At 29.7% G+C, this 27570-nt stretch overlaps 1 protein-coding gene across 1 annotated transcript in view; it reads left to right on the top strand.

The window, feature by feature from the left end:
- Positions 1 to 27570, top strand: part of LOC121123217 (TWiK family of potassium channels protein 7) — a 53568-nt gene that overhangs the window by 15481 nt on the left and 10517 nt on the right. Inside the window, exons 3-4 of the mRNA XM_040718348.2 lie at positions 2930 to 3063; positions 23701 to 23884. Of these exons, the coding sequence (XP_040574282.1) occupies positions 2930 to 3063; positions 23701 to 23859 (293 nt within the window). The 3' untranslated portion in view covers positions 23860 to 23884. The remainder of the gene's footprint in view (positions 1 to 2929; positions 3064 to 23700; positions 23885 to 27570) is intronic.

Genomic DNA, 27570 nt, shown 5'->3' with positions numbered 1-27570 from the left:
TTGTCTTCCTATATATCCCTTTCTTATTTTGAGACTACCTTAATATACGAAATAGTGTTGGTTTTCGAAATGAAAATCTTAGGTTGGTCTGAGACAAGTATAATTTTAACTAATTCCTTCCAACTTTATCCGAATGCTCTTGCAGTAAAATGCAGTCAACAAAATATGTACGTGATCTGGTTCCACGTGGTTCAGATCGTTTAGGGAAACATTGTTTAAGACCAAACCAAAAAAAATTGGTATAGGACCGAGAATCAATATTAGTACCAAATCACTGTTCAATAAGGTTGTACCCTACTCAGGTTCAGCTTTTCTATCGGTCCACATTCTTTCATTTCAACGGTTTTGGTTCCGCTTTATCGGTATGGGTGCCAGGCCTCGGTTCCAGTCTTGTCTCAGTTCTTTTTTTATACAGGTATAGTTTGGTAACAGACACTTATAACAAGGGGTGTTGCTAGAAAATTCGGTCTGAGGAAACGATGTTAGATACAAACATGACTGCAGTTACCTTATACACAGAGTGTGCATACAAAGCAAAAGCACATGAACTGATAAGCAATATATTGCAGTCTAGGTTCCACTATATTGGTTTCGGTTCTAGCATTTCAAGAACCGGTACTTGTAGAACGATAAGGAGACAATCTTGTATTTCGAGACAGTTTCAGTCCTGATATATATGCAATGTAACTCTAATATAAGATGAGAAATGTATTATTTTAACATGTAATTTTTACATTACTTAAAATAAAAGGATATTTCAAAAAGAATCCTAACATGTAATGAACGTGTTAAAATATGGAATTATTTGACAGTATTTCTTTATTTATTCATATGAAACAAAAAAAAAATGTACAAAATTAATCAAGGAATGGAACTTAGATTGTCTTAAAGGCCATTCCATGTGTCCTTTTCATCATCGTACATCTTTGTTTAATTAAATCAAGTAGAAAAAGAATGACATAAATCAATTTTCTTTTTTTTTATAAGAACATTTCATGGTCAAGAGGTTTATTATTTAAAAAAGAAATATCTATGTAGATATTTTGTAGCAATAAATTAAATATCTTTCATATATTATTCTTACACTCGAATATTATAAATATTATTGATATCGGCCATCTTGAATAACAAAACAAGCAAGTGTTATAAGAGTAAAAACCTCTTATCCATTAAGATGAAAGAAAATGTTAAAATGGTGTTGTGTATTCAAATATATATGCAAAAATGGGATTGACAATAAAAGAAGGATTTAAGCCTGCATTGATTACAAAAATATATTTTTCTATCTCTAGTCCATACATAGTGTAGAATAAAAAAACTATTGCATCCAATGGGATCAAGTATTTTTTTATATTGGGAAAGAGCTTGTTTACTTATGTTAGTTTGTTTACAAAAAGATCGAGAGTGGCGCCGTAATTTGGTAATATAATACAACTCTTGGAATGATAATTTTATTTATATATATTACTTCTAAATTGAAATTCAAAATTGTATTGAGGGAGTAAGAAAAATGGTTCAAAGTACTTTCCTCTTAAAGTATTTTGCCTCAAGGATATGTTGCCTTCAAGAAATAAATAAATGATGCTTAGACATCGGTGTGTACTTTTGTTTGAAATTGATGTTCTCTTTGAATTTTTACAAAAATATACAATGTTTATTACTTTAAGAAACCTTTTAATGGTTGTTTCTATTAGAAAAATGATGGAATTATGCCTCAAAATTTTAATGTATTCATACCAAAATCAAAATTTTACGATGTAATGAATTCTAAACAGAGGTAAACTAGAGAAATTAATTTTTTCTATAATAAGAAGAAGAATGGAAAAAGTGCTAATCATTTCTACCTTATGAATTAATTATCATTAGACATGACGAGTTATTAAAAAGGGAAAAGTAGTCATGGATTGACAAACAATCATGAATGCACCATTATTCTACATTTATAGTTGCTAATCTATCCCAAACAAAATTAAATCTAAAATTCCAGTTGTTCTATAGGGATATCTAATATTAAATTTATTTTTTCAAAAATCCATGTTTTTTTCTTTGACATTAAATAGTATTCAATATCTTTGCTTCGTCCTTTGTCATTTTTAAAGCAAATGAAGAAGTTTCTTTAATATTTTTTTTGAAAATTAGTCTGCAATATTGAAACACGTGGAGGGAGAACGGGTCACTTGTTACGACTACACTATGATTATATTTGATGTTCTATCTCCTTTTGTTCAAATATGTTTGTACCAAATTTAGAGGAGCACTCGAATTGTAAATCAATCTTCAAATTTAAAAAAATCATATTGAAGGCATAAATTAGTTATTAAATATGTATATGTAATATTTTTTTTTCTACTTATCATACTTTAGTCAATCATCGAGATTTTCAGTAACTTTTACTTTGATTTAATTCAAATATCATCGTTCAACAATGATATCAAGTAGTATTCAATGCAGGTGTTAAGTCTTTTTTATTCTTAAATCTTGTAATGAAGTTTCCTTAAGATTTTTTGAAAATTCGGCTCCAGTGTTGAAATACTCCCGGTACAGACACAATTTGTCCAATTAAATAGATGCTTGGAACAACTTAAGAGCAACATTCAAATTCTTATTTGCTTAGTGTAAGCAATAAATTAATCATTACATTTATAACGATAAGATTTAAAAAAAAGTTATCATACCTTTAGCCAATCATAAAGATTTTCAGTAACTTTTACTTTGATTTATTTCAAAGATCATTGTTTAAAATTGACATCAAGTGGTATTCATGGTTCATAAATTTATTTTTTTAAATAAATATATTAACTATGAACCTCCAAGATGCCGTTGCCTTCAATTAAAATACAATATATCACATCAGTGAAAAGGCTTTATTAATAGATGTACATTGATTTATGAATATAATGTTTGATGAAATATTTTTGAATTTTCCAAGGATTTGGTCCTCTTTCCTGCTCAACAAGGCTTTGTAGGATTTTCACCTACGTGTTTGTAATCATTGGAACACCTCTCTTCTATTTATTCATCACAGAGCTGGCAACGTTGAGTATTTTGTTGTATAACCTATACGTAAGTAATATTAATAAATATGAGTAAACCATGTACTTTAATAACCCATGTACGTATAAACATTTATATGTACCTTAAATGCATGAATATATTCGTATGATTACTATAAAAATTAGTCGTTGCTAAAGTAAATAACGTATTTATATAATTAATATGTATAGTAGTAATGTTGTTTAAAGGATTTGCCAGAATTGGTGAAATATTGACCTAAAAAAAATAGCTTTCACATTTATGACGTCAAATGATTTTTTTATGAATCAGTGTCTTATGACTAGGGGTGGGATTTCTGAGAGTGCAAGGAGAAGTGGGATTAAGGGGTATTTTAACTTCAGCTGCCAATTATATGACATATATACACTCGCTCCTGCCTTCTCCTCTTGTTTATTTTTTTTTTACAATAATGAATCCTAACTAAAGTTGAGTAGTTTGTTATGAAACAACTGCCTTTAAAAATAAGAAAAGGAAAAACGGTAGTTGCGTATGATCTTTCTTCATTTTTGTTCATGATTTAATCGGTTGTTGTGGTGTTAAGGTCTTCCTCTGAAGTGAGTATTCTCGCCGATCTTTGGTGTAACTTGTTTAAAATTCATAGTAAAATAAATATATATGAATTTAAATATCATTTTACCTGTGCTAATGCTATTTTAAATGAAGAAAGTTATCCTCTTTATAACAGTACTTCACTTTCTCCCACGGAAAAGAATATAACAGGCAGCTGATATTAATAAGGGGCTTCTCCTTGTGCTCTTTTTCCTTACAAACTACTCAACTCTACTTATGTCTAATGTCGTGTAACTTAACTATTAATTTAACTTAATGCCGAGTCATGACGTAGGTAATAGTGATGTATCGGACTACTCTAGACTTCATCACTTGTCACAGCAATTTATTTAAACTTTATTATTACTTCATCTGGGATCTGGAAAACTCCAATCCAATTCCTGCTACGAGTAATTATTATTTTTTTCTTTTCAAAAATCAGTTTATCTTCCTTATTAGGCTGGGGAAAAGTAATTTCGTATTTCCAACCCTTTTTTTTAAAGCTAAGTATATCCTGTTCAGTATTGGACATATTGGATCATACGATAATACGTTGTAAAGGTGATGAGTGTGTACTACAAACCCTTTGGAATGGTATTTCCCTTGTGCGGTTCAGCGGTGAATTATCGTAAGTCGATTATGAAGGTCTCATAGAAAGAAATTTTACAGTTTTACTATTTGAAAGAGAAAAACGCATCGAAAGCGAATAAGCAAATTTTCAGTGTATAAAGGGCCGATACTCATTCGGTTGTTGTTGCACAACAGTGGTTCGAGAGATTTCTTTCCCACTCAATCTGCCCTCTACTGTGAACAACTCGACCGTTTGAATATGTCGATTGAACAGAAGAGGACAGCATTGGTGAATAGGAGACAACAAGGTATCAAGACGACACTAGGCCGCATACATCTTTGATGACGCACAAGAAGCTCCGGGATCTCGGATAGGAAGTTCTTATGTAGTTCAATAGAGGCCTGAGAAAATTGTTTGTCCGAGTATTTTGCGAATAGGGACAAAGGCTTTTACGAGAAGGTCTTCTTGGCAACAAGTTATCAAATAGAACGGTGTATACTTGGATTATATTGGATGATTGTAACACTTTTTATATAGCATTGAAATAAAGTGGGAAATTACTTTTTCCACGGCTACTTTTACTCTATGAAACATGTTTACTTGATAGAACTATTTTGATGCCAAAAAATATCAAAAACATTGAAGAGTTAAGTATATTTTAATCTATTTCGTTTTCGGTGAAGGCTCAGAGTTACCCAGAGATTTAGGTAAAGTTAATATAGTCTCTCATTTTGTATAAATAAGCCGTAAATAGTCAGTTAGATTTAATTTTTCCCCTAAGCCTCGGCTGTTGATGACTTAATTAAGTAGAAATGCCCACTTAGTATTTTTACATAGGTCTTAATAGAAATTAGATTACCCAAGGCTCAAGGATTCAAACCCATTTTTTTAATGTTCCTTTAATTGGTCAGATGGAGTTGCATCTATTAAATATTAGTAAACATTTTAATATCACATTTACTCCATTTGACTTAGGAATTGTCTTTGAAGTCCATATACATAAAGTATATTTCCTTCTTCAGGAACGATCGGGGCAAGAACTCAATGTTCAAGAGAATAATTTCTCCGGAGCGCGTCGAGCATCTCCTTTATATAATTTCCCCTTGACATGAAAATATTTTATAATCCTTTTACTTTCTAATTCAAATTCAAAAGTAAAATTACCCAACAACCGTTCCTAACAACCATAACATTCATTTATTACTTTGGGCCTCTATTTTTTACTAGCTGTACTTCTCAATAATAATGCTAAAGAGGATGGGAGGTAAAGGGTTCGGGAGGTGGATGGCTTGGAGATTGAAATGCTATGTTTGTCACAAACGAGCAGAGCTCCGACGAACATCAACAATACATACACAATTTCTAAGTAACGTCCCCCTTGGAGAAATAACAGTGGTATAATATTCAAGGAAATGTGTATTTAGAATTACATTAAATGTTTTGTATATATATCTGGTGAATTGTGTTATTAAGTAATAAAAAAATAACCCCGGTCAAGGTCCTTTTTTTTTCTAAAAGGTGTACAATTTCAAAACTTTAAGGAATTTGAGCTACCTCTAAATATTTTTTAAAATTGCTAAAAAGTAGCCAATGTTATCTAGATTAAAATAAACATTTTTAGATTTGAAGGACCTCTTATTTCGATTATGTAAAAAAGTAAGCTTCACTCTAAATTTATATATTATGTGTACCAAATGCAAACATTTTTGAAGAAGGAGGGAGGGGGGGAAAAATGGTAAAAACTTGCGTATATATTTATGCATAGCCCTTAACTATCATTTTTGCTGTGTGTGTGTTTTTCTTTTAAAATATTGAAAGCTTTCATCTAGATAAGTTATTTTAATAGAATCTATCTATATATAAGAACATTCTTAAATAGTAGTTGATTAAATCGATATTCATTTTTCCTTTATCGACACAGTTGTTAAGAAAATAGTTAAGATAATTTGATACTTAATTTAATTTACTTTGTTAGAAAAATATTATTTTATAATAGTATGTTAATTAGTAGAATAATCAGCTAGAAAGTTATAAAAAAATATTTTTTTAATTCTATGTACTATGAAAATGATTGTACAGTATAGGTTTGCAAATATTACATATTCATATATCTACCTAAAAATATATTTCCTTTGCCAAATTCTTGATATATTTCTAAATTAGTAATTTTCCAGTTAAATAAAATATTAATAACCAACGTTTTCTCTGTCAATCAAAAAGTGTAGGGGTATAAGTATTATTTTTCTGTCTTCAATCTTGCTCATATGTACTGGGGACAGTTGCTCCACTTTTTGATTTTTACCTCTAATACTCAGAGACTCACCAGACACGCCGAAATCTAGTACAACATACCAACATATTTTCCTTATTAATTGAATATATTTAGAGATACACCTACCAGTCTTTAGTTATAGCACAAATTACATTTGCTTACGATCCTTAAACGACTACCGAGTCAAATGCAAGAGCTAAAATTTATTAATCAATTAATAAAAGAAGACTAAATAAATGATGATTATGAATAAATAAAAATACATTTGAAAGTGTTAAATATTTACAGTCAATTAATATTTTGTAAAAAAATTATTATATCCAATATATATGTCGACAAATATTTTAGTAAAATTTTGCAAAAAAATAGTTAATAGTAATTGGCATTATAACAATGGCCAAAATAATAATTGAAAAAAAAAACCCGGCAATGGGATTTTTAAATTATTCACAAAAAAATACTTTTTTGTATACTACATAACTAATTGCATTTGGTATTCACCAAATTGAAGTAAGGTAATCCACTAAGTCTCATCAGAGCACCCTCCCCAATGCTGTTATTGGCTCTTATAACCTTAGTACTATTATTATGAATTTAGAAAAAAAGTATATTTTGATATAAACTTCAAATAACATATCAACATATATGCATAAAAAAATTGTTTAAATATTTAAGTCTATTTTTTATTTTGTAAAAAAATTACTTAATCGCAAAGAAGTCGAAAAAAATTTTTAGTACAAATTTTGCAAAAAAATAGTTAATAGTATTTATTGCCATTATAACGAAAAACACAGAACCAATTATATTTTTTTCTTACTCGAGAAAAAAACCCGGCAATAACTGGTTCATTTTTACAATTACTCCAAAAATTATTACGGAAATTCAAAATACTTTTTTGTAATGTTAATTTTTTTTGTACAAAAAGTATTGTTTTTGGCATTGCTTCTTACAAATTGAAAATTGACGTTTGGTGAAATAAAACCAACAAAAAATGTAAAATAATTCAGAAAATGACAGATATTTCTGTTTTTATGTGTCAAATTTATATACAAACGAATCTCCAGACAAATTTTTACAAACTTTACTTCAATTACGAACCCCGTATTTCATTGAAATTTTATTTTTTTACACCTGAAAAAAAAAAAAGAAATTGCAATTTTCCCCTATTTCTTTTTCTCCAAATAACTTTTTTGATTTTGAATAAAATTAGATAAACATAGTTTTCGTTTTGTTTTTGGAGACGCCAATCTCAAACTTTTTTATTTATAACTCAATCCCTTATCTAGTCTCATTCAGCTAAAAAAAATGGTATTTGTGTTTTTGGTACATCAGAAGCTCCTTTTCCGAAAATTGCCACCCCCGCCTTAGCCTGACCAGGCTCAAAAGAGGCACCCATGCAAAATTTCAGCTTTTTAGGTTCAATTTATAAAGGACACAAGCACAAACTTATATATATATCGATCATCCTATAAATATTCAATTATCCTTATCCCAAGTACTTTCCTTTTAAAGTAAGTCCTTCATTTAAAATTAGTCATCCCATTTTATGATTGCAACTTGTACAATTTGTTTATACAAGTTACAACTTAAATATATATATATATATAACATTTAACAGAATAAATATATGAAATAATATCGACGAATAAATACCATGATGAAAATTGCAAATCTTGTTGCAATTGACCTCTTTCTACTGAACATTATAATATCACAAATTTCTCTTCAGTGACTGGCAATTAAATTTTGACATAATTAAATGAACTGATTGCAAAAGAATCAATAATTCATTTGCAAAACTGTTTGAACTGTCTCAAAAAGTATTGTTCCTCTAACCAACACTTTTACACTTCAAAATCAGTTTTTTTGTTTTTTTTTCCCCCTGATGGAGTTGATGGCGATATAATACAAAGTCGAAACCATTATGAAATTCCAACTTTTGTTTAATACTATCTTTCTCCTGGACATGGAGAGTTGAATATAAATCAGCTGGAAGCAATAAATAATCAGAATTTTTCCCTTAGTTTTATAAGATTGTTACTATAGAATGAGAAATTAATTGTTTAATACTATAGAAGGGGGTTCTGACTGCCTATGTACATAGTACACCTTCACTAATAACACTATTTAACAAAATTATACTTTTTTAAACACTAGTTCTTAATTTTAAATCTAGTACAGAATATGCAAAACTAAGTAGAGTTTGATATCTTGATTCGTAATATAACCTTATTTTTTCTCTCAGAGCCTTGTGGTCTTCAGAAAAGGCCATACTTTTTAATATTTTTGGCATTTTTTTAAGTTCAATATATTGACATATTTTATTCTTATCTTCAACACCAAGGTCTTAAAACAGTTTTGAACCTTTATTTTTTCTTGGCCATAAGGGATGCGATTTTATTTAACATTAAACAATTCAAAGACACAATAGACTTGGAAAACAATTAAAATTATCAATAAAAAAAAACTTAGTAATAAAAAAGATATATTCAAACCAAGATCCTTTGAAGATATGAATATTGTAAAAAGACTCCTGAACGGTGCTTATTTCAGAAGACATTTTCCCGCAGAATGGAGTTACTTGCAATACCTATTCCATGCACATATTTTATCCCAAGGCTACTATATGGAGACAACATTTCTGTTGTTTCCTCATTGATGAAAAGTCCAGACTCCAAGATCCTAAAATAACTGATATTATTATAAAAGGTTCTAAAATTTGATCCATGTGATTTGTCATAAAAGCCCTAAGACTACTATTATTGTCATGTCATCAGCGTAGCTGATATATTTTAAAGTCCTACTCTGTAATTGAACATCCTTTATCATATTTTCCTCATGTATATTTTGAATTAATTTGTCCAAGCATATAATAAATAGTGTGGCTGACAACGGATGCCCTTGGCGGGCATCTTTTTTATTCCAAAAAATGTACTGTGTTGTCTGTAGTGTATCATTGTTTTTGATCTTGATAAGGTTACTCTCCAACCATTCGAATGATGGTGTCTCCAAATCACTTTCGATACAGTTTCCTAACTATGAATTCTTGTGACAGTGTATCGAAAGCCTTAGCAAAGTCAACTGCCATAATTGATAAGCTATTTTTTTTTTCTAAAAGAGATTGCAATGTAAAAGGAATAGAGTCCATTAACAGCTTTGAACCTTAAAAAAAAAAAAAAAAAATGTATGGTCTCTTTCTGGAGGTCCCAAGGCTCAAAGAGAAAAAATAAGGACATATTTGAAATCAGGGGATCAAATTTTATAAAATGGAGCATATATTGTGTTTCTATCATTTTTGCTGTTGAACAGTGTAATTAATCTAGATGCTATCTAATAATGAATTTATACATAACTTCATCAATCTAAAAATATACATAATGAATATAAAAAATACTTGGTACGGTATTTTCATGGAAGTTTGATCCCCTGCAGCAATATTGAAACCTTTCTAAAAATTAAGAAATGCTCCTCAAAAATTACTCACGTAAATTTTGTGGTTGTATCTTTTTCATGTTTAAAAAAAGGCTATTCCAACTGTCCCCTATCTCTCCTTCCATCAATGACTGAAGAGGAGTCATAAATTCATTCAGTCGAACAGAGATAATTTTTTGGTTTAGTTAGTTAGTTTGTTAGTCACCAGGATTACATCAAAAGTTACTGATCGATTTTAATCAAACTTGGTACGAAGATTTTATTTGTTCAGAGTAAAAGGCCATTTAATTTTGAGAGGTCAAGGTAAAAACAAACAGTATAAAATACATAATTCACCATAAATTTGCAACAAATTGTGACACATATCCAATTTAATTTTATCTCGGAGGTTTTGCATTCTATACAGTGCCAATTTTAGTTTCTATTAATTTTAGTTATGAGACATTTTATCGGATTATAACGGATATTTATTAGTAAACAGGAAGATATACATGAATTTCTCGCCTTTCCCTTAATATGTAATATATACAAAGTCAACTTTACCTATAACTCATTATTTTATATGCAGGTACGTATCTCCATTTATATGTTGCTTTCTTTGTTGATTTATGAAAATTCAATAGAACGCTTATGAAAATCTTTGCAAAAGTTTATTTTATTAATAATAAAAGTGTAGACGTTGATTTATGTACCTACTATGTATTTTAATGGGCTGTATTAAGTACTTAATTAAATACCTATATGCAACACTGATACACTCATTTATATATAGAGTGTACAGCTGTTGCTTAACAACGAACTTTGAGCACCTGGGACAGTTGTGGATGCACAAGTAGGACTTCATTTTTTGGCGGCTAGTCAGAAGTGCTTGGTCTTAGTTTTTAAAAAAATGGCATCGATCAACAAAGTATTTATTCCACAATTATGAAAAAGGCTGAGTGTCCTTATGGCAATCCGTGCCGAAAAAAACAAAGTTGAGATTGTAAACTTCCAAAATCTGGAAATATCCTTTGTCTGTAGATTCAGGAAGGAACTGGAAGAGTCTGGAGGTAATTATAAATCAATAGTAAATCGTGATGATAACAAGATGATGTCATATTCACATTTCACAGTAAATTTGCAAGAAATAGTACAGTATGAGCCATCCAGATGGATGAGAGCCATTGACAGGGATCTCAACTGTTCTAAAAAGGTTGATCAGGAAGTGTGTGGCAGATAATTTGCAATAAAAGTTATAGGAGATGCGAAGATCTTAACTTCTAAAAGAAAAGTCCAAATCCTAGCAGATATCCAGGATCCCAGAGGAATCTCGTATTTTTTTTATTTTTGATCAAGTACTTGCTAGTGTATTTCAGATTCAATAAATAAATAAAAAAACTGTGGTCATGATGAATTTAAATATTCTAGTTTTGACTTAATTTTAGGAATCCTCACACTTCAAAATAGTTAAGTACCAAATTTCAAGAGGTTCTCTTTTACATAAAAAAATACACAAGAAACGTCAGGTAAAAATACATTAAAGTGAAGTTGAAAATTTTGATCTGAGACGAATCTGTATCCAAGAAAAGACTCAAAATTATGTACTGAAATTGGACACACTTAATTTACTCATTAATTTAAGCTTTTGTACCGAAAATCATTCAAATCTGAGGGGTCAAGTGACATTTTTTATTTATTTTCGTTGATTTGACATTGTAACGCCCGATGATTATTTTATGAGCAAATCCATTCTACAAAAAGCCAGATGGGTTCTTAAATAGAAGTTGCACCTTGTTTATAGCCTCTTGGTCATCACTGTCAATCCTAAAAAATTTTAGTATGCAAGTTTTGATTTTATTGTTAGCCAGAAGGGTGTTTTTTATTTTTATTTGTATTGAGCTGTTATCATTGTTCTTCAGGAGAGAGCATCAAAATATAAAATGCTCGTATCCTCATAAATTAAAGATATTAATATTAAGGATTTTTAGGGGTTGATAATTATAAATCATAATAGAACTCAGACTAGAATTGAAGATCCATATCGAAGTAATTCCTACCTATGTTATTGCTTAATATGGAGTAGGATTTATGTTTAAGACTTTATTATTGTGGCTGGTTACAACTAATCTAATGAAATGCCATGCCAGTTAAGTAGTTCTTCTCCAAAATCTTTTTCTTCTGAAATTGGTACTAAAATATTAGTATCCTGACTATTCTTTATTCGCACACTTATATATCAATAAATAACTTTCCTCATCAGTTAGTTTATCTTATATTTATAGAACAAAATATGTCTGTGGATGACTCATTTTAGACAAACAGTGGATGTAGCCAAGGTTAATAAAAATATAAGGTTATACTATAACACTTTTATTACAAATGTCTGACTTCCACCACTCTTTTTAATAGTAAAGAGTATAACTGTTACCATGAGTTGTTATATGGATACCGTCTTCCTTGACTGTTACTATTGGAGTACCGCTGTTATACTCTGTTCATATCTGCTTGTTTTGCCGAGCACTCAGTACGGTACATCAAGTTGAAAATTCTAGCAAGTTCCATTACATGATGGTATAACCTTGTATTTGTATTGACCTTGGTTATAGCTAAATCTATGCCCGTTATATTAAAAAGAAAAAAGGACTGTACATATCGGCATTCATAAAGCAAAGTTTAAATGTCTGTCAAGTATCGACACGTAATAACTCTGCGTAATGTCGGGTATTCCCACTGGTAAAATAATATGCGAAAGCCCTACAAATAATTCAATGATGAACACTAGCACATAACTAAGTAAACTTATGCCTAGCCTTTGAAACCTAGTTGGAACAAAAAAATTAGCAACTATATGCTAATAATAGGTCATGAGCGTTGTTTACTTACATTAGTTTGTAGACAAAGCGACAGAGAGTGACACCACCTTGCGGGACAACAATGTAACTACCTGAAGGATAATATTATTTATTAAAAATGGGTGCATGTTACTCCCATAGAGAGCACTGTGAAAATTATTCGCAGTATGCAGGATTTCTTTTTAAACAACTAGTGTAAACTAAAGAGACTAAAATGGAAAGAGAGAGAAGATAGTTGAATAAAAATATATAAATATTTATATGAATAATATGTTCAGGATTCACGTAACCTCGATCAAAAAATAGATATTATAAATACCCTTCGTTGATGCTTAGTTCTATGTATTTTTTTTAATAATAACTTTTATAATTTATAATTAATAGTTTATTTTTATAGTTAAATCTAACGAAAAATACATAACCTTGTCCGAAACGTTGAATCTATTAAATTATATTAAATGAATCGTAATCAAAAGACGTGATAACAATGAACTCTCCAAAAGGAGTTCAAAGCGCATATACAAAATTATAGAATGAATTAAAATTTGGAATGAAGTTTTTCAATATTTATTATTGGAAAATTGGCATTTTTTACAAAATTTATGACTCTTAATTACTAATTTCAATAATATGAACCAATTATTTAAAGAAATTATGATTCTCCAAACAATTGAATGTATACTTTAATATGCTGGGCTTAACCATTTCTCAACTTTCAGCCCCATAGCTTTAACAAAATGAAGCATATTTAATAAAATAGATTAATATAACCAGTTGAAAATGACACACGGCTTATCACGAGAAAGCATAATATATTAATATATTGACTTTCTAAGAAATAATTATTTATAAAATCAATGCGACTGTTGTACAGAATCGTATATAGAAAATAAAATTAGAGTTGTATGGTTATAAAATGATTTTTTTGTACAATTTTTTTTTTTTTTTGAAATTATATTAATTCTTTCTTAGATTGTCGTCGTGATGATAACATCTTCCTTGCTGAGAAGAATTGAGTAGTTTTAATATAAAATTCTTGTAAATTATGTTAAAAATCCATTATAAAATTATAATATACTTAATTTAAATTCTTCCTGCACTAAGGCTATTTTTAGTCTAGTAAGTTCATCACCCTAAAGTAGTAATATATTTTATCTCTTTAAAATCATAAATTAGGCCGCTGATGTAGCCAAATACCTAAAATTAGGTTGTGCAATAAGTCACATACTATCCCTCTTCTTTTGTTATACAAAAACTTCATCCCTATATATAACAAATATATAAACGTTTATTTCATAAAAACCTTTTTATAAAATATAGTACTTTCAATAAATTATTCGTAAGATTTTTGAGATTTTTAAACATTGATTTAATTTTAAACTGACCTTGATCCAATGATAATTTCAACTAAAATTATTGTTATGCTTATATATATTTATAAGTCTGTTCCTGGTGTTATCATGCATGGAATTAAAAACAGTCGAACAAATCAGTCTGAAATTTATTAAGTAGACGTATAAAATATGCATTTTTTGGCCTCTGAGTTCATTAAAAAGCTGTTTTTTGACCGAATTAAAACCTCCTTTCCTTTCTAGCTTTCTATATGTTTCTCCTTCTTTCTGTTTCTCCCTCTGTCTCTTTGTATATCACCCTCTCTTTTCATCTACCTTCATTCTTTGTTTATATTCCCTTCTATCTAGCTCTGCAAAGTAGGTAAGAAGTGCTAGTTAAACATATAATATCAGCCAAATGGACGCCACACCAACACATACAAGACCATACCCTTTTTATGAAAATTTCCATCACCAAATCGTAAAGTGGCTCTTGTATGCCCTCAATAGCTGCACCAATTCCATTTTTGACTTGAATCACATTATCTTTCACAGGACCGTTTCAAGTTTTTATTCTTTCAAACCTGAAACAACACAATTTCTGTATTGCAGTCTTTAAGAATTTCGATTACCCAATTTCCATAGGAGGAGGGTTTTACTTTAGCATCAAGTAAATGTGTCTCTGGTTTAAAAACTTATTTCGACATAAATTTCCTGGATTTGTAGTGAGGAACAAGGGCTTTGACTATTTCGTTTGCTCTTTTTATCAGCACTTTTGGAGGAACTCTCAGAAAAGGTCCTTGATGACGAGGGCCTTCGTCGTTTTTTTTTTTTTTTTTGTCTTTGTTATATCCTTTACCTTTACTATGATCTTTGGATGATGTTTTCTATTACTCTTGGAAGAAAAAACCCACTATTACTTCTTTTTTGATTACTCACTTCCGAGGTTAATGTCTCTATCTTATTCTGACCCCAACAATCACAAATACTGCTTTATGCCGACAAAACACGGCATCTCGATAGTAAACGAGATTGAAGGAAACTCACATTCTTTAAATGTTCCTAGCATGAGATCCTTAATCATCACCTTGGATTTTTAATTATTGTTTGAATTTTTATCAACTATGAATTATTATTTTTTTATTGGCAAATTTATCTATTTCTCAATATAAAGAGAAGTTTTGTTTTGTTTTGCTTGTCCACTGTAAATAGATCAGGAGCGACTACAGCAGGTAGGCTGAAGGGGCTGTAACCCTCCTAATTAAATGAATTTTTATTTTTTAGTTGAAATTTTTGGGTCAGGATAGAAAAATTTAAATAGGGTAATATTTTTTTAAAAGATTTATTTGCATAAAAAAGGTCATCCAGGCTAATTATGAAGCTCAGCAAAAAATTTAATTCGAATTTCAAACAATTTTTTTCTAAAAAATTATAAATTTTTATTTAAAAAAAAAAAATTAATAATTTCTTGTGAACAGCTGTGGATTTTGAATTTTTTTTCCAAAAAAAATAATTTACTATGTGTAATTATATATTTTTATAACAAAATTTCATAAAATTTAATATTTGAAATTAAATTTTCAAAAGTTCAATTTTTTGTAAATAGATATGGATCTTTGTTTTTTTTCCGAAAAATTTATTTTTCGGAATTTTTTGCAAATAGCTGTAGATTTTTAAATTTTTTTGCAAAAACTTTAATTTTCGTGAATAACTATGGATTTTTATTTTATTGTTTTGAAATTATACTTTTAAAATTAATTTTTTTAAATTTTTGGGAATAACTTTGTAAAATATAAAATATAATTTCAGGTTTCTTTTCAGAAAAATTAAAATAACAAAATATATATAACCCTGCAGACTCATGAGTATGGTAGATGTTGATATAAGCATATATTAAAACCATAGTCTTTTGATATTAACAAAAAATAAGAGGTTAATCTTTGTTTTTTTTTAAATGACAGTATCAAAATTTCTTTTTTGTTTATTTATTTAAATTCTTAAAAAAATTTGTAACGTTGAATCCCAAGTCGAAAGTTGAGCTTGGGGCAAGTATCATACCTAAAAATGGCCCTGAATCAATGTAACATGTAAAAGTAGATTAAGGAGAAAGTTTTGTGAAACAAAATGGTATTCGAGTACCTGGAGAATGGGAATAATACTTTTTGTGACACTTTTGATAAATGGAAAGAAAAAAGTTTTCAAAAAACAAAAAAAAGTAGAAATAGCATGTTCCTTGGGTATTTACAAAATTTGAATTTTAGAGGAAGTTGTCGATATTTTGATTAAAAATAAGTATTTATGTTTTATGAATATATATATTGACAAACATACACTTAAAATATTCAAGTCGTAAAGAATGACAAAGCTTAACTATAAATATTTTTACCTACCATTAGGTTGAGCCGATAATAAATATTTTTGAGTAATGTGTATACTTAGGCTTAATTGACACATCTATTCAATGTCATAAAAATATATTTATATCTACTTTGAGCGGAAAGCCCCTGAAATTTGGATCTTTGAGGCTACTCCGTTGAGATTGCTAGATTCCACAAAAACCACAAAGGAGTTCGTGGTCAGATGGCTTCGTACACAATTTGGATTTCATGTCCTAGCTAATTTATGTCAATATATATGAAGGCTGTTCCTGATGTTTTCGGTCTGCCTAAGTGATGGCGTTAGTTGTTTATGAAATAACTGTATTAGAAAGTACACAGTCTTTAAAGATATGTTTTAATTTTGAAGACGCTTCGCGTTTTGGCAGATATCAATGTTGAAAGTTGGCTTTTAATTTGTGAAGCTGGAAAAAATCGTTTATCTTTATGTGATACAATACTTTTATTTGAAAGGCCTCAGGCCAACTAATATAAACGCTGAACTAAATTTTTAGTCTGGGTGAGTCTGCTCCTTTGTTTACAGAAGTAAAGTTTTGGCTAGCTGAGTTTAAGCCAGGCTGTACTTGCTGCCATAATGATCATTGCAAAGGCCAACAAAATGAGTTGACTACTTCAAAATTGTGAAGAAAATACAACCTCGTACTAAAGGACAGCTGCCCTGAAAATGTGTAATATTATTGTTTTTATAGATTGATTTCCCTATGGGAAAAACCATACAGTTAAAACTGTAAAAATTAATAAAGTATTGTTGTTATTATGAAATAGATTGAATTTATTGATCAAATTGCAATCACGAAAAAAACAAAACTTCTTGCATATAATTTAAAGAGTAAAGTGAATTTTATTTACATATGTACATTCATACTCATGTCTGTTTATATTATTTAAAAAAACTCAATTATTTTATTTATAAAAAATTGAGAATAAAACTTTTATCTTTGAGCTATTGCAACTTTTGTTTTACTAAGATGGATATTTGATTAAAAGTTTCATTACACATTTATTCTTTTATTACATCAAACATATTACATTTTTACTTATACCTAACTTAAAATATGACTGTTGGTGAAAAAGTAATGTATAGTTGTGTGGGGATAAGGGAGCTGGAAAGTCATTATTATAACTAAATTTTAGCTTTACTTTATCAGATACTAGCGGGTGTATCAGGCATTGGAAAGAGTTATTAGCCGTCGTTGAACATACATTCTACACCTAAAAAGTGTAGAAGATAACTACCCTGGAATGCATCAATGGTACTCGCCTTTTTTCATGAGCACACACAGTGACACGTAGTTACTCAATACTTTTATAAAATCATGTGTGTTCTGTCCTCAAGAATGATAATAATAACAGCTTGATAAAATAATAATAATATAACGTTATGACTGAGGAGCCAGTGAGTACTATAGTATTTATAAGACTACCTGGATTATGCTTAACAACATACGCTTGATGTGATATGCAAAGCAAATGCCAGATTTCATAAATATGACTACATTGTTATTTCTTAGATCAAAAAATCTTTGATATACATCTGGGAGCACTATATACAGTGCACCCTGTATAAACACTCATCCTACATTCAAGACACCTGCATGTTTTAATTATAATAACTACATTGTTATTTATTAGATCAAATATATATATGGATATGGTTTAAACATAATGCACAAGATGTCTGTGCCCGAAAATGATTTTTTTTAAACGTAATTGAATCTCCAACCAGTTGTCAAATTAAAAAATAAACCAAATTCTGAAAGCTTGAAGGATTCACCACTTGGTCCCTTGGAAAATCCAAGAATTACTTTTTGACCCAACTGAAAGGATCGTCTTTGGTATTGCCAGGGTTTGGTTGGTTTTTCGTTCGATTGCGTCCCATATAAAAAAAAACCATCTAATTAAGACTTGACAAGTTTGGAGCACAAAAATCCGGGGATATATCTTCGTCAAAATTATCTTGGAGCCATTTGAGACTAAGACCACGTTGCTTAGTCTCAAAATCACATTTAGGTGCCTCAAATTCCCTCATAACTTTGCCCACGAACGACTCACCGAGTCCTAGAGTTCGAGCAATTGCTATGTTGTCGCTCCTGGCTCGGATTCGGATTCCCTATTCCGAGCTAATACAATCCGATCCCTATACACTATACTATACTATACAGTGAACCCTGAATAAATGTTTGACACTATATACAAAACTCCATTGATATTTCATTAATATGATTATATTTTCATTTCCTCCATCAAATATATATTTTAATCCAAACATATATGCATAAAGATAAAATTGGCTTTATTAATATAGATTACCGGATTTAATCTGTGTCAAGAAACAGACTGACATAATTTTTTTGATATAGATAAAGCTGTAAATAAAAACTGTCTCCATGTGCAAGTAAAATAATAATAATATCAGTTGGTAGCTTGTTTTTTCTAGAAGAATGTTAATATTCACTTGTCTTAATTCGCTGTTCCTAGCATTGCTGGAAAAAAGAAGAAAATAACATTAGGAAATTTTGAACATATTTTGATTTTTTCTTACCCAAAATTGTAAAAATGTATAGTTCTATATTCGGATCATCAAAATTTCTTTATGTTATCCTCTCGTTTTGCTACAGAGGATGCCTTTATATATATAAAAAAAACTTATTCATATTTTAGAAGAATGTCTATCAAATAATTTTATACATAAGGCATTTTTTCAGAATTATTGCGCCTCTTAAATACATCGTAGAACAATAAAATTTTGTAATTATATTAAGCAACATAATAACAATTTAAAAAAAAATGGCTCTTGCAATTATTTGTATAGTACATTAGACTGTTCATTTTTTCATATAGTACTTTTTTTCATTGCTCTAAACACAGTCCTACTGTGTATTGTTAATAGAAAAATGTATATATATATATAAGTGACAAGTTGGGAATATCTTGATCTAAATTTCAGCTGTTAACAAAGAGGGATTTAGTAGAAAACTAGGGATGTTACTAAGAACATCCTTACAGGATTTTCTTTTAATAACAGTTGATTTTTTCTACTCTAACTTTATATTAAAAAAACGCCTACTTTGCAATGCTAAACTGCCGTCAACAATTACTTGTTTTCTCTATTAATTGATTTTTATCCACTAATTTTAATTATCTATATCCTAATGATGGTCGGAATCGAAGATTTTCATCCTTTTATCCCCATTTTCCTCAATTGGCCTTACAGAAGGTGGTACATCTTTTTGATATCAAAATTATCGGAACCGAAATTAGATGTTACATCATCAAAACAATAAACACTATTCGCATTTTCAGCCGCCAGTCTTACCTTTTGACCTTTATCGTAGAAAAACTCAAAAATATACATTTTTTTCTCTTCGGTGGTATCCATTATTTATTTATCTAAGCATTCGTAAAAATAAGGATACCCATAATTATGGAGTGATGAAGCTAGTAAGGCTTAAACAAACTACAAAAAAAATAATATATATATTCGCGAGGTTGGGTGATAATATTTAGTTGTTGGGGGGAAGAAAAATAAATTAAAAAGTAATAACATTTTTTTCTTGTACTTGAAATACAATTTTGAATTTGAATTCACACATAATAAATATTTCAATTAATACCATCGTGCAAGGAGTTTCATTATTTTCCCGCTAGACGGCGCCACTCTGAATCTTTTAGTAAACAAACTAATATAAGAAGTCAAAGCGTATTCCCCATTGTTATATTCTGTTAGAATTACAGTTTTACTCTTTCTGGCTTTTATATTTCGCTCCAGAAAACACTTATTTTTAAAATATATTTGGCTCTTTTAAATCTTCAACTTTACATTAGACATCATAAGCATACCAATTTTGCTATAATTTTTTTAGAATATAGAAAATACTGGTAATAAAAATTTGGTTTATTGCTTTTAAAAAAGTTCAAGAATGCGTTGAAATGAAGTAATTTTGACCCAAAAAATGATTATTTTTTTAAATAACCTTTTCAAAAATGAATATAATTTATATATATATGAGTATTGTTTGTTAAGCTTTTGAGTACAGCATAAAGTTGACAGCACTTTGTCAATGAAAACTAAGGAAAGTGTTTATTCATCTTTTGAAAGGTACTCACAAAAACCATTTACCATTTGGTGTTATTTGATTAAGTGAAGATATTTTTTTATGAATACGAAATAAATTGACTTCAGGTCCCATGTCCATTGTTATGTATGACAGATTGACACAATCCAAATTAATGTTTCTTGGACATTATAGTGGATCCAAATTTCATATACAAAAGTGAATTGGTAGTAAAAGTGATATTTATTACATATACACCACAACAGTATTTCTTTCATTTTCGAAAAACAATTATAAAGTTCTCAAATGCTTGAAACTTTGCTGAATATTTTTTGAAAGAACCGTAAATGCTTTCTTAATTTTTCTTGATAATAATTAAGTATGGTCATCTTCACGCTCAATTCAGACAATTTTCAGGCCATAAATGTTGATAAAAAATTGATTTTACAATATTTTTATTCAATTTAAGCATTAATAATTTATATTTGTAATGAATTAATCATTTGAATAGAACAAATTGATATTGCTCATATTTTTTTTTTACAAGGAAACGAACTGTTGCCTACTGATGAGTTGGACTCATTTTTTAAGAGTCTACTGGTATACATGGATTAATAAATCTTCAAGAAATTGACATAATAGCCCTGATAATTTAAAGAATCTTTAAGAGGACAGCTGATTCGTTGTCATGACGTTTTACTTGATCAGCTGAAGCAACCGTGGTAGGAAGGAAATTAAGACAAGCCTAACTCCGTATTAAACAGCTAGATATAAATCCTTCCGACATCGATTCACAATTCAGCTCTGAGTGTAACAAGGCCTTACATCAGGAGCGCAGTTAGGATTCTTAATCTGGGCAGAACAATACATTACCGGGGCTATTAACAGGTCTTTTATATTTCTCTCAATTACTCCAAGTTTATTTGACTTTTACTTTTTAAGGTTATAAACAAAAGATGTCTACTATTGTTTAAATATATTTAAAAATTATGCTAGTCAATAGTTTTTTTCACAAATTTCATTTGAATACAACTTGTCAAATATTGTTCTTCGATAAAAAGGGAAAGTTGTAACCGTTCCTTGCACAAACTGTCCTAGATCTCTCCGAATACATAAAAGTGATAAGATCCGAGGGGGAAATTTCGGTGATTATATAAAGGTTGAGGGGGCAAGGATCTTAAACTTAAAAATCCCTAACAAATCATCAGTGTTAGTTCTCATCCTTGATGAGCAGACATAGAGTTCACGGCGCTACCTCATTAAAACAAAAATACCCTATATATTTTGCTATCAGCTGTCGATTCCTGTCTCTCACTTCATACGTCATGACTATTTCATAATTTATTCTTTTGATAAATAAACAAAGTAATAATTTATACTGATGATCTGTTTTTAAGAGGACAAGAATACAATTTTTTGTTGATCCTTTGTCGTGTATTGGACCTTTTATTATTTATATGATTTTTTTGGCTATCTTCTACAAATGTAAAACTACGCTTATAATGAAATACTACTGAGTAACATTATAATATAGGATCGAATAAATAGAAAAAAAAAATTATAATAATATTTTGAAATACAGACCGGACCAACTGTTTATATTTACTCATCCCTACTATGCAAATTTTGAGAGGTTAACATGAACTTTTAAGAGACAATTTACAATGTCTCGTATGCATTAAAAATGTGGGAGCAATAAAATAAATAGTACTTAAGGCATAATTAACAATTCTTATGATTGACTTATTGGGTTTACTACCAGATGATTTGAGGCCATTGTTTTTTGTTTTTGCTTAACTTTGAAGGAAAGACCGTGTGATACAAGAAAGGTTGCTAACCAAGTTTCTTTTACCTAGATGTTCTCTCCTACTTAATTAAAGAATCATGATATTGTTTTAAAAAATAACAAGTAATGTTCATATTGCCAATTACAAACCCACAGGTAAATGCTTAGAATTTACAACTCTATTAGCTAAAACGTTAAAACAGAAGTAATCAAAGATTACTGCATTAATAATATGATAACGTTAATATATTGTATCTGTTATATCACAATTATGCTCAGAATGGCTCATATTCCTAACTTGAGCAAATACAGTGGATGAAATAGGTATTTGGTCCCTCACCGATTTTGTAATTTTGCCCCCTTTTAAAGTATTTTTATGGGGTTGAGGGCCGTAGACGTGCTAGGCAACTCCATGAACTTAATGTGATTCTTCTTGAGCTACATTTTTGTTGCCATTCATTTATGTTATGGGTCATTTTCGTACTGGGTACCCATAAGACGACGTATTTTCAGTATACCGCTCTGAGAATAAAAGAGGTTGTCACTTAAGATTTCCTGGAATATAAAGTCTCCCTTTCCCTTTAGCAGAGAAGCACACCAAAAATATAATGTTTCTACCAGTGTATGGTAACTTCGTATAAAATTGTAAGGCCATAATCTATAACAACAAAAAAAAAACGGGTGTAGACTTTATGAATTGTCATTTTGTACACCAAATGTTGGGGATGCTTTCGGGTATCACCCATACTTAATTAACCACTAAGAGCCCGTCAGAACCTTCCAATTAACCCCTAATGTTGGGGGTACTGCCGGCTCCCAATACAGGATACAACCCACCTCCGATACTTGAAAAAACTATTAAGAGGCCCTCAAACCCCCTCCAATTATACCCCGAATGTTTGGGGGTGTTTTTGAGTACCACCGGATTCCAAAATAGGATGCAACTCACCACCGATACTGGAAGTAACTACTAAGAGTCCCTCACAACCCCCCTTCCCATTGTACCCCAAATGTTGGGGGTATTTTAGGGTATTGCCAGTTCCCAACACGGAATACAACTTACTGCCGTTAGTTAGAGCCCTCCACAACTTTGTACCCCGAATGTTGACGGTGTTTTTGGGTACCACCAAGTCCCAAAACAGGATACAAAGAACTTAAATATCGGTGGTTCTCGAAAAACTCCACAACATTGGTGTTATAAAAAGACAATCCATAAAGTTTATGCCTGTTTTCCTCATAGATTTATACGAAATTGTTTTTATACGAAATGTCCTTATACGTAAATGCTTCTTCCTTCAAATACTTGTTTTTGTTCATATAATGTCTCTCACTGTTAAAATAAACCTAGCCAAATATTTATTTTCTCTACTCTATATACCTAACCATAAACATTTACATATAAATTCTTACATTTATTTACTAGGTCACAAAAAAAGAAACAACATCCTTGATTCAACCAGTTGAATCATTAACCTGTCTCCTTGGATATACTATGGTCTCATTAGGAGTCTTATATACGTTCCTCTGCTTCATAAATCCCCCTGGATTCTTTTTATATGGTGGTAGGGATCATTTCTACTAATGGATATACGGATATTTTACCACAGGTGAGTAAATATACAAAAAGATGTTTTATATTATTAAATCTCTAGCACAGTACTCGGGATTGCTCGAAGTTATTAGGCGTCAACAATCAGACAAACTCTGTTTTAATAGTATAGATATATATTCCCCCTTTTTTTAATAATTTTTCTCCCCACTATATTTTGATAATAAAATTAACATAGTTAGGATTATCCTATTTAGATACTTCCAACCGGTTTTCTGACTAATCTTCAGTTCTTGGCCACGGAATAAGTACTCACATACCCGTCCAACCCTACGGCTTCCATTATTATATCCACATTTTCGACGTCCATATTACCAGAACAAAATCTTTGGAACCACCGCATTGCTGTTGGATTCGATACTGTATTGGGTCCATAAATAGCACACTTTTTTTCGGCTGCATGGTCTGCCTTTTCATCTTAGTTGTAGTCATACTGAAGAATGTATCAACTTTTTTCCTTTTTTACTCCTATTTTGGAACGCATACACGCAATTGTTAATGCACTTTTTTAAAAGTGTAGACATTAAACATACTGTAAGTCTTTTTTTTAATGCAATGTATTAATTGTGAGATAAAGCTGACTAAAGATATCTAGCGAAGAACGATCAAAAATTTCTGCTGAACCTAATATGACGGACTGAGATGTATTTACACACGCTCGTTGCTTCATTGTTATTGGTTAAATCAAGTAGTTACGCAGATCTAAGATATTAAGCGCACACTCAAAAATGAAAATTAACACACACACTTTTTTTCTTAATATATGTAGAAAATGAAACTCTTCGTTTTTATTATGGCTTTTATTGTAGATAAATGTACTCCATGTTTCATTCCTTTGATTTCTTATTTGTTGAAAAAGAATCTTACATTAGATGAATTAAAAAATATTTAACCTTGAATTAAGACTGATTACTTTAACTTCGAGAAGTATAGAAATGTCCTTTGTTATCCGAAATTTCTAGTTTTGTGGCCTACAGAGTGCACTATTTCATCAACAAAGCTCGATTGCTTACCCCTACAATCGTAAACATATTTTCATAATGCAGTTAGTGAACTGAGTAATACAGTAACCCCAAAAATAAATCTATTCAATATCATGATTAACAGTTCAACACTCATTATAATTTCATCATTTTAAGTTTGTATCAGTAATTTTAACTGTTTCATATATTTGGGAAATGTCAATATGAATTAAAATGCTAAAAATACTTGTATAAATGTAAGACATAACTGAAGAAGTAAATCCAAATTTTAAAATAATTTTAACAACAATTCAGCAAGATTTGGAATTTGGAATAAAAAATTCGATTAAACATCTGTGGACCACAAAAGTAGTAATATCGGATTCACAGACACATCATTTCAATCGAAGGGCAAAAAAATTGATTTGTGATCAGGGATAATTTGTTTGTTAAATCTTTTTTATCAACAAATGAATTATATATGCATGAATACAGAAATTTGACTCATTTGTATGATAAAACGTTTGTCTGAAGGGTAGTACTCAAAAACAAATAATAAAGTTTGTTTTAGCACAAGAATAAAGCGTATACAAAATAACAAAATAAATCATCTCTCTTTCTAGAATAATGTGCAAATATTGATTTAAGAATAACTAAATATTAGTGCTCAGTGAAAATATTTCATTTTCTTAATGAATGATATTATAGATGGAACATTTTATGTAAACAATATATGCATCAATTTAGTTAGTTATGACTTAATTTTTTAGCAGTCATTTGGGGGTGTTTGCAAGGCACATCTACTCCAAGGGTGTTATAATTAAATTCTATTCACTTAAAATTTAACAAATACAAGGGCAGTGTGAAAAGTTTTTTACCTCAACGTGAAGAACTCATAAATAAAAGCTAGTCACATCTATCTAGCATCGTTTGACAGTTACTCACCAAGGTTTCAGCCATTTTGGGCTGATAGTTTTTACGTAACTGTCGTTTAAGTGTTTCAATTAATTATTGTGTTTTTGAAAGGCATTACGCTTATGTCAATCAAAGATGAGTTGGATTCTGTGTATGGGAAATTTGCACCATCATTTACCACAATGACATTTTGAGCAGCTGAATTTGAGAGGCATAAATAATAGAAGCGTTCATATTTTGCTCTTACTAACATATACCTTTTAAAAAAAGTTAACACACACTTCAATTAAGTAATATTCGCATCCCTAATAATGATAAAAAAGAATACTAATGATTTAGAATATATATGTAAGACCATTGAGAAACAAAAGAAAGAGACGATATGCAAATTAAAACAATAGTGAATCAAAAAACATGCACCTTAAATATAATCATTCATTATCACATCCTCGTAAATACTTGATTAATATTGTAAATGAAGAAATTACAAACAAAATAGAAAACTGTTTATAATATTATGAATATTTTACACTATTATAAATTCTTTCCTTGGCTATTGTGCCATCCCTAAATTAAAATGGATATTTTGACAATATTAAACAATAATTTTCTAGTTGTTACTTATGATACTGTAAGCATCAGTAAACAAATGGAATACTTTTTGAATACGTAATTCAAAATAGTAGTTTGGTAGACTGTGGATGATTTATAAGTTATAATAAATCAAAACGTGTCCTTTACAGAGTAAAACATTCTCCTTTTTATTATTCAACGTTCAGTAAATGCACAATAAGACCTTTCTTTGAAACCTCAATAATTATTTCCAGAATATAGAAATAACTCTTGATTCAATGTAGTATCAGAAGTATATATGATATATTGATATAGTGAAGGAAAATAATGACACACTTAAGATTTTATAAAAAGATTTCAGTCTTTTGGAATTGATAAACACCCCAAGGAACTAATATAAGTTTAAAGAGACTAAAATGGCAAGGCATAGTGTTTTTATGTCAAATAAGTGCTGAATGATCCAAAATTCCTTACACGGTTTTTTTTTTTTTTTTTTACAGTGGTAACAGTATTAATATATTGTGGTATTTATTATCGAATATTTTTAAGGGACTAAAATTGTAAACCATAGTGGTTTTATGCCAAATAGCTACAAAATGAAGTTGAAGATGTTCTACTAGATCTCAAATTCCTAAAGCAGGATATTTTTTACTGCAGTAATAGTCTAAATATATATGTGTGGTGATAACATAATAGCAAGCTGGGATACTTTTTCTCAATATTGACCGAGTATGATAAACATATCTGTTGATATGAGAACTATAATTTATATTAATTTAAAAAAGTGATAAAGTGCTTATAAGCTGCAGATTTAAAGGTTGAGTAAACCTGATAAAAATCTGCTATTTGGTAACACTTATCATAAAAGATACTGAGACGTCATATCGATAATATTAATAACTTGTTGGATAGCTTTTCAGTGGTTTAATATTATAGATATCTGTAGACACTTGTTTATATATTTAATTATCAATAAAAAAAAAAAAAACGATAGTATAACTTTTAAAAAGGATCTCTCAAGAACCAATAAGAATGACATATTTAGAGAACGTCTTCTAAAAATAACATGTCCACGATTGAGTTGTTTGATTACAAACTATCCCTGATCTTCTTTATTTCACTTGGAGTGATCCTTCTAAAAATAAAAATAATAGGATTCTCTCAAGAGGGAACCTTTTTTTCCTTTACAGAGAGTCCGAAAAGAGAATATTGTACTCTTCGGTTCTTCATTGAA

This window comes from Lepeophtheirus salmonis, chromosome 8, assembly GCF_016086655.4.
Source record: "Lepeophtheirus salmonis chromosome 8, UVic_Lsal_1.4, whole genome shotgun sequence".
NCBI classification, from domain to species: Eukaryota; Metazoa; Arthropoda; class Copepoda; order Siphonostomatoida; family Caligidae; genus Lepeophtheirus; species Lepeophtheirus salmonis.
This window is presented reverse-complemented; position numbering and strand designations above follow the sequence as displayed.